The sequence below is a fragment of the Bombus flavifrons genome, chromosome 10 (assembly GCF_040668555.2).
Source record: "Bombus flavifrons isolate JBK064 chromosome 10, iyBomFlav1_principal, whole genome shotgun sequence".
Lineage (NCBI taxonomy): Eukaryota > Metazoa > Arthropoda > Insecta > Hymenoptera > Apidae > Bombus > Bombus flavifrons.
The window spans coordinates 2,420,967-2,434,370 of record NC_138451.1 but is presented as its reverse complement, the minus strand read 5'-3'; the positions used below and the strand labels follow the sequence as shown (position 1 = coordinate 2,434,370).

The following is a 13,404-nucleotide window of genomic DNA, read 5'->3' as shown; positions in this document are numbered from 1 at the left end:
TTCGTGCCAAGTGTCGCAAGATCATTTAGTCAGCCCTCGTGTCAATCTTCTCAGAGGCAGATTTCCACTTGTTGTCGAACGAAAATCAATCGATCTTGGTCGATCATCCGCAGTGGCTGTGATTTGTCTTCGTGATAACGATTATATTCGAACGTCGCGATAAAAATAACGAAATCGCTGCGTGTGTGCGCACGTGATATGTAGTGATCGAGAGACCGAAAACCGAGGCTGGGGACACGGAAAAATATGCTCGTAATTGTAAGCTCCGCGGCTATCGATCGTTCCGCGGGGAACGTCGCCCAATAGGAGTCGTTCTTCGGTACTCGGCTTCGAGAAACACCTGGCTGTGCCCGATGCTGAATTTTTGGTTTCGTCGAAATACCGCGATTCGAAGAAATTCGATGAAAATTTCGGTTGCATCGAAATAACCAGGTTCCGTCGTCGAATCATAAGTACTTTGGTGCTATTCCAACTGACGTAGATAAAACACGCTGTCGAATAACTGATACGAAAGAAAAAACAAATTTGGAATATCGTGAAGAGGTTATGCCGTTTATAAAAGAAAGTACTAAAGAAGAGCACTGAATTTTCGACTAAATTACATTCGTTGAAAAATATAAAGTAAATTGCAAAGTCTAATAGAGAGTCGAATAAAAGAGACGATCGATGTTACGAAAGATAGAATAACGAATAGCTCTGAGTTTTGAGCTGAATGGAATTTAGACTGAATTAGATCCGTCAAAGAATATAGTAAAATATGATTCTTATTAGAGGATTACTGTTACAAAAGAAAATTTTATATAAAATTGTTTGAAAATCATAAAGGTTGAACGGGATTGAAAAATCCGTAGTGAATTGACTATTTTAATTTGAGCAAAAGATCCGAGTAATTTATATCTGTAAATAAAAATTCGTAGACTATATATTATGGTAGCCGGAAAGGAAGCTTGCAGACGAAACTACAAAGAGAATCGTTAAATTCGTTAAGTCCTCCAAGTTCGAAACAAAAGAAGAAAATTTCCCGAATAGTTAGTTAGTGTACCTCGTATAAAAGGACGAACGTTAAAGCTTCAAACCGTGAAGAAGAAAATCTTGAAACTGTTGAAAGATTCTCGTATAAAGGGTAACAGTAAAATTTCTTGATCTGTTGAAATGTCTGTATAGAATGAGATCGAAATACAGAAAGAGGAAAATCAAAGAACGTCGATAATAGCAAAGAACATGATTCTCCATAGTTCGAATATTCGATTTTTTTAAAAAAACGAGAAGAAAATGGTAATAAAGAATCAGATGTGAAAATATACTCAAGAATTTTTCGATTTATTACAAGATTTTTGGATCTAGAAAATTATGAGGTTAAAATCACGCAACGGAAAAATGTTATCGAAAGTTTTCGACAAGTTTGGAAAACATGTCACGCAAGAAATAATAATTTGAAGAAGACTAGATTCGTTAAAAAAAGCAGATACTTGGAATTTCTCCACAGAAAGAGGCAGACGTTTAGAAGACAGAGTTGGAGGAAGCTAAGAAATTCTTCGTAGCAGAGTCGCAGGAAACCGCGAAATCACTAGAAAGATCTTCAGAAAAAGCACCAACGTCTGATTGATTCATCGTCACTGTTGCCAAAATACATCGTGTTGGCAATGAAATAATATCCGGAAGCACGGTGGATCCATGATTCTCCGTCGCAGCAAGAAAGGCGTTCAAAACTCTCGTGAGATGTAAGGATAAAAACGACAGGGTGGAAAATCTTGGAGAACAGTCGATTTTCTAACCCCTCCCCACTCGCCACGCGTTTTCCTTTAACGAAAAGTATTTCGGTACGGATATTTACAAACTTATAATAAAGTAGATGGACTTGAGGAAAGTTTTTAAGAAGCAATACAGAGGAGACTTTTTTAATTCGAGGAAATAGTTTCTGCAACTTGAAAGGGCTTAGAGGATGAGTCGGAGCACTTGAATCGCAAGTAATTATTCATGTTAATGATGAACGTGAAGGTTACGGAGAAATCAGGAAAATTGCTGGTGAAAATGAATTTGAATAAAGATTCGGAAAAATATTCAAAAATTACAGACTAGTAACGAAGCGTAGAAAAAGAAATTAACGGTTGATCCTGGTAGTTTAGGAATTTTAAGCGACTGCGTCAATTAAAAATTATGCGAAAAATTATGAACACACATACGTATGACATACGTAAGTAAAGGGCGAGATACATTACCTTTAACCAAAATTCCATAAATAAAGAACCTGTCTCGTTATCAAAATTCTACTAAAATCACTCGGATCTTCTTTATCGTAAACAAACTTTAATACATCGACAACAGTATAAAAGGATCATAGAATTGATGCTGAAAGGTTGCGAAACCAACAAGAGCATTACGAAAAATCGTACAAGTATCGCACAATTGCTCTTTATCGTGAATCAACTTTAGTAGGCCGAAAAATCCAAAAGAGAAGGAAAAGTAGAAGGAAATCGGGTGGAATAAAGGGTGAGGAAGCTGGTAGTGAAAGGTGGGAGTGGAAATGGGCGAAATACGAGAGTGAAACGAGCAGCGTCAGCGTGCCGGTACGATTTTCTCGATGCAGTAGAATCGGGACACGTCGGTGACGGTGAACCGAAATTTCCTGAGTGAACGCGAGACGGAGGACCGCCATCCTCGACGAACGGGCAGCCGTCTCTCTGCCGGCTAAAGGATAGAAAAGGAAGGAAGAGAAAGTTGAAACGACGCGACGGCGGATACGTTTAATGAAATCGAAGTAAAATCGTGTTAAAATCGTTAAAAGCGTGGAAAAAGTCGATGTGGAAGAGAGGCTCGGGCTGAAATTAGCAACCGAAGGTGTGTGATAAGCACTCAGGACCGGAACAGCCGCTGAGACAATTGAAGTCGCCCTGGAAGAAAAATGTCTACTAGAGGGTGGTCACGAATAGAACTTGAATCGATCAAACTTTCTACCCCTTTTTTGTCTCGAAAATTTCTCTAGAAAATTTATTTTGTATAATCGCAGACACTTTTAACACGTTAGGCTACAGGGTTAAATCGCGGATGATAATTCGTTTGTGCTAGAAATCGGTGAAACTTAACGTTTCGACTTTCAGTGCTTCGGCAGTTTCCGGTACTCGTGTTAATCTCAAATACAAATGGTTGTTGTGCGTTTAGTGATAAAACGAATAAAGTTCTACAGGGTGATTCTAAATAAAATAAAACAAACAGATAGATATTGTATAGATAATTTCAAGCTGTAAAAAAATTGTAAGAAACACTGTACTAAAACCCTGTCGTTAGTGACAGCGGAATAAAAGTGTGTGATAAAAGAATAACAAATATCGGTGGTTGTGCATTAATCCGTTGAAAAAGCGATCGGACGACGTACGACTCTTTGAAATAAAATAAAATACAAGAAAGATAGGTATCGAATAAAGGCATTTAGGAAGGAATATTAAATAGTAAATGTCTTAAAAAATCGTACATATCGCATATTAGATCGATAGACAGTTGAACTTAACTTTCGGTGGTGAATTCCTTTCTCGATCAAAGGTAAGAGGATAACGCAAATCGTCGAAGCGTTTCGGTGCTTGGAATGCTGTGATTTAAAGGCAGTTGAATGGTTTCTGTGTTTAAATAAGAACGTTTATACGGCACGGAGAGGAGCGTGGCTTGGTCGGGGGACTGTTCAGAGACGGTGAAGGGGTTCTATTAACGGAATTGCCCGAGTACAAGAAGTAATTAGATCGACCGATTGGAGCTAACCCTGCAGGCGACGACGGGATGATCCGTTTAGCAAACTGCGAGTAGAATAAAGGGAATGCAGGCGAAATTAGCTGGCTGACGAATGGAAAGAGACGAAACAATACGGGAAATCAGTCGCTGAAGAAGAGCAAGAACGAACGAAGGAGAAGTAAGAAGAGTCGAAAGACGGCGTTTGTCGAATTGGCGGTGAATGGTAAATCTCGAAGACGCTGATAGATTTCACTGTTCTTTCTTGGGCCGAGTTGCCGGGGCAAGAGATTGGAAGAGAAAACGTTGGTGGAAAGCAACTTTGACGATAGTTTTGTAATCGAAGTAGGAAAGTGAGAATATAAATATATGGTATTATTGATATTGGTGGAGAGAAATGACGAGGCAAAGCATGTAATGATATTAGAGGAATTTATTAATCGACTGCCGAAGAAGAGAGATAATTTCTACTTTTGACAATTATACTTTCCTAACACGGTCATGCGTGTGCGATCAATCAAGTGTTGATTATCGAGTGAATGCCAAGTGAAATAATTACATATCGGACAAGCGAAGGAATCCGTGGAACTGGAAAGAAAGGATGTAAAAAAAAAGAAAGATGAATTCTTGTCTATCTTCGACCAGCTGATTAAGATCCATTATATCCAGTTCAGAAAATAAGAAATTCCTCAAAACGTTTAGGTTGTTCGAACGTGTCTGACAGAAATAAAGAATTCACCGATTAAAATCGAAATACTATAAACGAAGAAACGAAGCGTGGTATATTCTTCAAAAAAGTTCAAAGAATCCATCTTCAAGTTCGTAACATCCAAAAACGAATGCCGGATTAAGACTAAACGTTGGTGAAACCGAAAAAGGAGAAGCATTACTACAAATTTTCCGTAACGTTTAAACAATTGAAAGAATTGAAAAAGAGACGTAACTGAATTTACGCTCTGTCGTTTCAGCTTGCAATAATGCTCCGCGACATGCAAAAGCCTCGTAAACGTTGGTGAAATCGAACAGAAAAAAGCAAAAGTTAAAAGAGGTGAAGGAAGCGAAAGGGAACGCGAAGACCGATATCGGTTGAAAACGACCGATGATCAACCGTTGATCGATCGATCGTTAATCGGTTCGCGTCGTTATGGAGGTGCAAGCGATCGCGCGACGTTTTTTCAGTAGAGTCGATCGAGGGTCTGGATTCGGGGGTTTGTTCAGCCGAAAGTGGTGCTCGGTAGTTGGAGACGCGGCGCGACAGCTTGCCAACTAAAATGCGAGAGCTGAACGCGACCGCATGTGCTGCCCTATACGAGCGCGTCGAGTGGTCCGGCCCGTGGATTCTGGTTACTCTGATCGTGCTCGCGATCGTCAACGTGATGGTGGTCCTGGGTAATGTGCTAGTGATACTGGCTGTTTATCATACCAGCAAACTGCGAAACGTCACGAATATGTTCATCGTCAGCCTCGCGGTGGCGGATCTCATGGTCGGTTTGGCTGTGCTTCCGTTCAGCGCTACATGGGAAGTTTTTAAGGTGAGATTATTCGTGAAACATCTGTATTTCCTTTGTTTCTCCTTTAAAATTCTATCGTTTCGACCAAGTTTAGTAATTTACACATTCGGTACGATCTGTCAAATGCAAAAAATTAATCGGCAAAACAAAAAGAAAATACTCGTAAAGCGAAAAGATAATCATTTGCAACCATCTCCTCGATTCGAGCCCTAAAAAGCGACCTCGAAAAAGCTTCAGCCACAGAAAATCGTTCGAAAATCCGTTTTCTACGCCAACACAACCGTACAACGGTAATATATCGCGCTTTATATCTCGAAATTAGAACGCCTCGGCATCAAATAGGAACGAGACGCATCCAACGATAGAAACACTGCATTCCGATCGACGATTCTTCGTCGTTCAGCAACGAATCTCGTTGCGTGCCGATCTCTCGTCCGTTCGATGGTTTACCTATCGACCATCGTCTCTTTTCTTTCTCTTTCGTTGTTCTTCTCTTCCTTTTTTCCTTTTCTTTCCTTTTTGCTTTTTCTTCTTCTCTACTTACCAAAAAGCAAGTATAACGGCGAAGCGACCAACGACGAGTTCTCGAACACGAATCTGCGGCGAAATTCGAGACTTGCGGACGAACAGAATATCGGAGCGACGATGCGCGAATCCTAGCCTGTTAAACGTTCGTCCCACTTCCGGTATTGCTTCCGTGATTTCCACAGGGAGTAGGATTTTTTGCACGGTGATATTTTTGGTTTAGAATTGTTTGCGGGTCGAAAGTTAAGGCACGGTGAACCTATTTGGTAAAGTTTTTGTTTGGTTTGGGATAAGGTTCGTTAACCGTTACGATCTTTCGACATCGTGTTCGAATCGAGGAAAATCTAACGAAGAGAAAAAGAAACGAGGAAACTAAAGAAAAGGAGAAATTTACCTATGTTCATGTCGATATCCCCTCGAACTTTACTAAACTTCCCCTATATTTCTGCATACTAAAAATTATCAAATTAACGCTGTGCTTGATCCAGACATAATAGCGGAAAAATAAAATGATAAATAAATAAAGTAGAAGAGATAAGACGAGACACGAGTAATATAAGAATCGACAATGAAGTCACCTCTTCATAATAAAGATTAAAAATAGAAAAGAAAAATCATCCGTTGAAATATCTGTTACACGCGTAAATGAAAGACGCGGACATACCTAGTGAAGAACATTTCGATACAATTATCTCGACTATCAAAGATAACGTTCAACGCGCTATAATCGCGAGCCCTGAAGAACTCGTGGCAAAAAGCGTGCAGCCGAAATAACCGCGGACGGGGATGGGTTAAGCGCAACAGTTTGCCGGCTTTCGTCCTTCGTTCCTCCCTGGCCCCCCTCTGAAAGATGAACGTTTCTAGCCAGGGGGATGAGAGCGGTGGATCGTTGCGCCTGGTATTCCGCACGAAGAAACTGGGATTTGGATTTACAGCTAGATAGAATTCGCGATAGATGGGATTTATCGTTGGTTTATCGAATGGGTAGATCCAGGAATTTTACAGATAGAAACGGTTCTCCTTATTTCGATATATATGTCCATTTTAGATCTTTATTTTTATTTAATTTTTAGAGCCAGACAGCTTTCGAAATGCGTTAGAAATGCTTTTCTCGAAAACTTTTTCTTAGGTGCTTCGAGGATATACTTTATTGGATCGGAGATATTTCTATACATAGGTAGGCAACTGATTCTTTTTTTTTATCGTTATATGCCCGTTTAAAGGATTATTTAGTAGGAAAATGTCGACCTCTATATCTTTCGTCTTTATTATCTAATTTCTAGGGATGACAGATTTCTATTTCAAATTTACTGTTCTTTGTTCGAACGGTCGGTCGAATTTTTACATAAAGAAGTGATTCTTTCTTATCGTTTTGTGTAGCGAATACACTATATAAAGCGATGTTTGGTAAAAGAGGAAACAAAGACGTCTTAACGGACATTTACGTAAGAAATATTTTCGTCACCATGTTATTTCATATTTCATATTTTATATACATACACACTGTATATAAAATATTTGGTATGCGAAATATAAACATACAGGTAAATTATTAGATTTCAACGATAATTGGAATGTATCTGGTATGTATCTGGTTAGCGTAGACCGCGGACTGTACGCTGTAGACCGGGGATCGTAGACGAACGAAACTCGAGCGTTAAAACGAGAGAGCGATGAATGGAATATAACATGCTTTCTGCATTATTTACCAAAATCATCTGTATTCGCCATCATTTCGTACAATTCTCTTGCCATATTAATGAAAGCGTGTTTAACTTCAAATTGCCCGAATAATTTTTAAAAATCGTATGCTTCTCGATTCATCGATTTTTCATATACCTGGAACGATGACAAATTTGATATTCAAGTTGCCAATCGGAATTTGAAAGAGAAAAGTAGGTAAAAAAGTAGAGTAAAATACTTTAGAGCAGCTGAAATATTAAAAAGTAAGTTGCAATAAAAGTTGCGTTAAAAGACTAAAGTAATTTAACATTGATTAAAAGATGGGTAAAAAAGTTGGGAGAAAATACCGAGAGGTTAACGGACGAATAAAAGAAAATGATTATCTAAAGAACTGAAAGAATTCACTGACTGAGCAAAAGGAATTGGAAAATAATCGAGGTGAAAGAGTTAAATCCCAAGGAGGCGAACAAACAATCGTTTCGATGCTTGCTCTCTAGGCATACAGCGCACCGTATCAGATCAATGTCTAATAATTAATCATAATCCTGTTGTGAAAACAGGAATAATCCTCGTGATGAAAAATCAGAAACGCAAGAATCAATGTGGATATCGAGACAAGTATTCGATAAGTATTTTAAAGATTGTAAATAAAGAAACGAAATGGAAATTTCATAGCCTTTATGGAGCATTTAAGAACACGAGGCGTTTAATTTTATCCAGAATTTGTTATAAATTAAATTGTTGATCGTTAATATAGCGTAAATTGCAACGCGACCTTTTCCAAGATAATTGCACTCTGGTTATTTATCGAAGAACTTATCGCATCGATGAAAAGCAAGCGGATGGACATTTTTATTGGCCGGAAGTTAGTTTCGCAATTACAACTGCGAATTTTCCAATGAAATTGAAATCGAACATGTTGAAAGGAATCGCCAGTTTGAATAGCCAGTCACGATTTCCGTTTCAAACATAATTCTCCATGAACACGATATTTGCTAGAAGATAAAGAGAGAACAAACACGAATTTAGATCATCTTTGAGAGATAGATAACCATGCTTCCGTCTGTACAAAGCTTGGCAAATTTCTGAGCAGCGCACAAACATCCGCAGGCGATCGATAATTAATTCGTTCCGAGTAACCTGGCAATGTGTATAAACCGCACGAGTAATCGATATGCGAAACTTTCATTAATGATTTCACTAACGATTCTGGCCGATGAACGAGAAAACGGTTAATTGGTATCCATGGTACGGTTATCTTCGAATATTCCGCTGATCGGTATTAATAACAAGCGTTATTGCGGAATAGAGGTTGGCGCAACGAGGGTATATTAATCGAATGGAACAGAGGCAGGGACAGGAGTAATTGGGAACAGGTGGTTGCACCGGCTACCAGCGTATGCACGTGCACTGTACGGTACAGTACAGTGAGCCGCCAATCCACGTTACACCTACCGAGTGCAGCGTCCCGTTGCCGCGTTGGCCTGGCATCCAGATCCAGGTGTCAGGCTACGTTCACCTCTTATCTCAAAGATAACGGACGACCCGATGGATTTTGGACGGATTTTTAACCCGGTCGATGGAATTCAGCTACGAATATAAAAATACTATTTTGTTACTTTCAATTATCTTTGTCGTAGTATCGTAGCTGAGAAGATTTCTAGAAAAAACGGTTTTCTTTCAACTCGTACGAAGATATCGTACGAAAAGACGAATCGAGTAAATTGCGTAAATCGAAAGTTTTAGTTTTGGTATTTTAATACGATATTAGCTACTAGTATTAGTAAAGATTAGTAAAAAGAAAAAAGCCGAAGTTGCCTGAAAACGTAAAACCGCGTTCTAGTACGCGTAGTCGAGCGACGTTCCTCGGGTCAGGTTTTACCCGGCGATAGGATATACGGAGTATTGGTTTCGGCGTTGCGGAGAAGACGAGAAGATTGAAACGAAGAATAGGGGATAGACGAAAGTATCGTAGCTTGCGGAGGATGTATCGGTGAAAACGTAGATTCCACCGCGACCGTGCAACTTGTTCGCCTAAAAACGAAGGAAATGAGAGGAAAATTTATACGAGGCCAGACGAATAAAAGAATCGCAGATATAAAAAGGAAGCTTGAATTTTCAAGTTTTAGACCGAATCACTCCCCTTTATGATAAAATAGTAGCAATTACCTCGATGTATATTGTGTACGTGACACCTACTTTGAAAAACTTGTCGCATAATTAGGGATTACGGATTCAAGTATATTTGAACGTTTGAAAAATAAACGAATATAATATAATAGGATGGGAGAACATTGTTGAAACGTTTTTCGAATTTGTGACTTTTGTACGTTATGTTGGAAGGTGTGGATATTCGGTGATCTATGGTGCTCGATCTGGCTGGCGGTGGACGTATGGATGTGCACGGCATCGATATTGAATTTGTGCGCCATCAGTCTGGATAGATACTTAGCAGTGACCAGGCCAGTGAGTTATCCTCAGGCAAGTACCATTTACCGATTATTCGATTTCGCGGTACAAGGTGTACTATGCTATGGGAACGCTCGATAAAGCCATTTGTCTACTATTCTACGCCTCTGTTTCCTCTCTTCTATTCTACGCTTCTGTTTGCCGCCTCCTATTCTATACGCCTCAGTTTCCATCTCAAATAGTCTCTGTATTCGACGTTTCCCTTCCAACGGCTTAATTGATCGATCGTTTGTTCAACTTGCAACGTTTGACTTTCGCGACCGCTTCGTAATAACGTTGTTACCACTCTGTTTCATGAAATTCTGCGATCCGAACGTTCAATTTTGTTTCGTACGTCTACTGAGAAGTTTCTTGCAGAAATACGTGTAGCTAAAACCTTCTTCAATATCGAATGGTCTGAATAAATGTCCAATTTTCACTTTATTATATTATAGTAATATATTACACAAATAATGCAAATAATAACAATACAAATAATAAGATATATAGATACAAAGAATTGTTGGTAATTGTTTGTTTCTTTCTGTGAAAATATTATCGTATTACAATTGGTACGGAAAATGTAAAGAATCGTTAGTAGTTTGTTTGACCATCGTGCACGTTTAAATTTGAGAAAATCCTCGAAGGGATTTTCCGACCATTCGAAGCGGTTTCACTCGCCGGTTTCTATATTTCTGTATATTTTCTAGGAATTCTTAAATATTTCAAAAGATTTTGCAAGATTGCCAAAGGTTTTCTAAAGGCATCGAATAACGATCGTCATAAAGATGTCCGATATTTAGAAATTTCCCAACATGTCAAAACGATTCCGCGTATCCTTTTTCAATAATGCGAAGCAAAAAATTCTCGGCGATGATAAATTCTTTCGAAGAATGAAAAACAATCTGACAAATTAACGTCTAAAGACACTGAATTAGGTTGTTAAAATTCTTGTTTTACCGATATTTACTCCCTTTGCTTTATTATTAGCTTTATTATTCACGGTGTTTCAGTAAGCCTGTTATCATAACCCTTTAAAATCTAGATCATGTCACCGAGAAGGGCAAGGCTGCTAGTGGCAACCGTGTGGATCTTGAGCTTCGTTATCTGTTTCCCACCCCTGGTTGGCTGGAAAGACAAACGGGTAACTACCATCGACGTCGACAGTTTGTTCGCTCGTTACACGATGTCCTTGTACATTTTTGCGCTCGTTTCGCAGTCTCACCCCACGTACAACGCGACGTTCGCTCAGAACGGACCGTTCAACACCACCACTATACTCATTCCCGTGAAACCGTGTCCCTGGATCTGTGAACTGACAAACGACGCAGGCTACGTCGTTTACAGGTAAGGAAAGAAAATGGTAGTAGGGAAAAGATATCGTCAAGATAAAGTTGATTCTTGAAATCCCCGGATCGAACATTTAAGAAAAGCTGGTGTCGTTCGAATGGCATAGGATCTACGCTACAGCAGTAATTGGCAATTCGGCTGATGGAGATTTTGAAAAGAAATTATTTGCGACGAGGAACTCGAAATTACGAATCAAGAGAGTTAAGAGTCGAATTTACGGGAATAGAAATTTGGAAATTTCAAAATTCCGACACTTTGATATCCGAAAGTTAAGATATTTCGACGGCTTGACGGTTCTAAACTATAATATTTCGACGGGTTGACGTTTCAGAGTTTTGAAACTTGTATACCTTTGATACTGCGAGTTCAGCTGCCTGTCGCTATACGTATGTATATTTTCTATATACATATTTGCTATACTCCTTCTTCGATCGAAAGTACAACTTTGAAAAATTACTAGTCTCCACGATACGATATATATATATATATATATATATATATATATATATATATATATATATCATATATATATATCATTATATCATATCATATATATCATATATATATATCATATATATATATATATATATAGCAAAGCGAAATGACGCACGTAAGCTTCGACTTCGATAGTTTCACTGCATCACGGGAACAGAAATTATCGAGTCGTCGAGCAGGAAGTCTGAATTTTCTGGCAAACGTCGCGTCTATTCTTACCGTGTTATCGCGATCGGCGTGTGCATCAATCCACGCCGGTTTATGCTCGACGTTGCATCTAAATCAACCTCCGAGTAGACGGTTAGCGTTCCATCGTGTGCCAGACGAATCTACATTTCTGGCTGGCAACGTTATCATTTTCACTTGGCTCGCGATATTTCAATCTTTTCCAGCTCAAGCGTAAAATCGTCTCCTTTCGAGAAACGCAGGCCGGGAACGAATAACGTATTAAAATTGACGTGGATCGATGCTGTAACAATTATCGTTAGGCAGAGAAAGATAAGGAAAACTAACTGGCAATGTACGCATTTTCTCTCGAAATACATTTTCATGGATAGCTCGCTTGTTATTCTATCGCGTCCAATTTGCCGAGAGTTATCAACTCTCAAATCAGATTGATTTACATATGTTTATGATAAATGGTATGCGGTAGAGTCTGCATCGTGGAAAATAATGGAAAGTGGCAACGTGTGATTCCTTGCGAATCTAATATCTATCGATATATCGCTATGCGTATTCAAATTTTCTTTCTAATTAAAACGAGACACTTTTTCCAATCGTTGTACAAACGTATCGATTCAATTTTGTATAAATTGGATGGTTCGACGACCGTATTTATAAGCGCGTGGAAAGATATTGCGGTATAGAACTGAATTGCTTCGTGTTGTATTTTTGGAAAGGCAGTTACCGGTGTTTCTTTCTATTCCACTAGATATACATATACGTTATATCGTACGAGATAATAGGAACATTTGTCGAATCGAACGTGCCGACAAAAATGAAGATTCTTTTCATGGAAATTCGATAGTCGCTATTTATTATATCGAAAGATTTCTCGTCATTTGGAATATAACGAACGAACGGGGACAGTAATAAATCGAAACGATTGGCCAATATTTTTGAATTTTCAAATGCACGAGACAAGAGCCTGAATTGAGACGTGGCTTGTCGTATTTTACGAAATATCATTGTAATGTTATCAAACCTTCTTTTCCCTGTGAAATATTTATTATCAACCATAAATGAATTGTCTAAATGATTGTTCGGATCAGGGGTGTACAGTGCTTGGATCCGTGAGCGCGACATAGAATTTCATAGCACAGTTCGTTTCGTTTTTCCAGCGTCGCAGGTGCGATCGAAAGATAAAAGATAAAACGCTCTCTATTCATCGGCATCTATTGTGCCTGTGCGAACAAAGGGACACAACTTGATCCCTTATCTGATACAAAGAGCAATACCGTAGACAAACAGTAGCTTTATCCATAGACGCGAAGTTTACAAGGCTATCTGCGTGCCAGAGTTCCGTATCTTGTCGCCACGCCGCGCCATATAGAAAAAGATACGCCAAAGCGAAACTGCAAATTCAATGAAACTCGCTATCGCGCATCGCGTCCTTTTCGATACCACGTTTCCTCTCCCGTCTCTTCCATTCGTTCCTCATCTTCCGACATATTCT

The 13,404-nt window shown here is 39.0% G+C and overlaps 1 protein-coding gene across 8 annotated transcripts in view; it reads left to right on the top strand.

The window, feature by feature from the left end:
- The window catches only part of Oamb (Octopamine receptor in mushroom bodies), a 120,324-nt gene that overhangs the window by 97,908 nt on the left and 9,012 nt on the right, over positions 1-13,404 (top strand). For 6 of the 8 annotated variants that reach the window (XM_069121221.1, XM_069121222.1, XM_069121225.1 and 3 more), the window contains 3 exons: positions 9,780-9,917; positions 10,930-11,028; positions 11,104-11,231. In XM_069121221.1, the coding sequence (XP_068977322.1) occupies positions 9,780-9,917; positions 10,930-11,028; positions 11,104-11,231 (365 nt within the window). Of the gene's footprint in view, positions 1-202; positions 5,250-9,779; positions 9,918-10,929; positions 11,029-11,103; positions 11,232-13,404 lie in introns of those variants that run through there. The other 2 variants (XM_069121224.1, XM_069121220.1) reach the window with 1 other exon arrangement.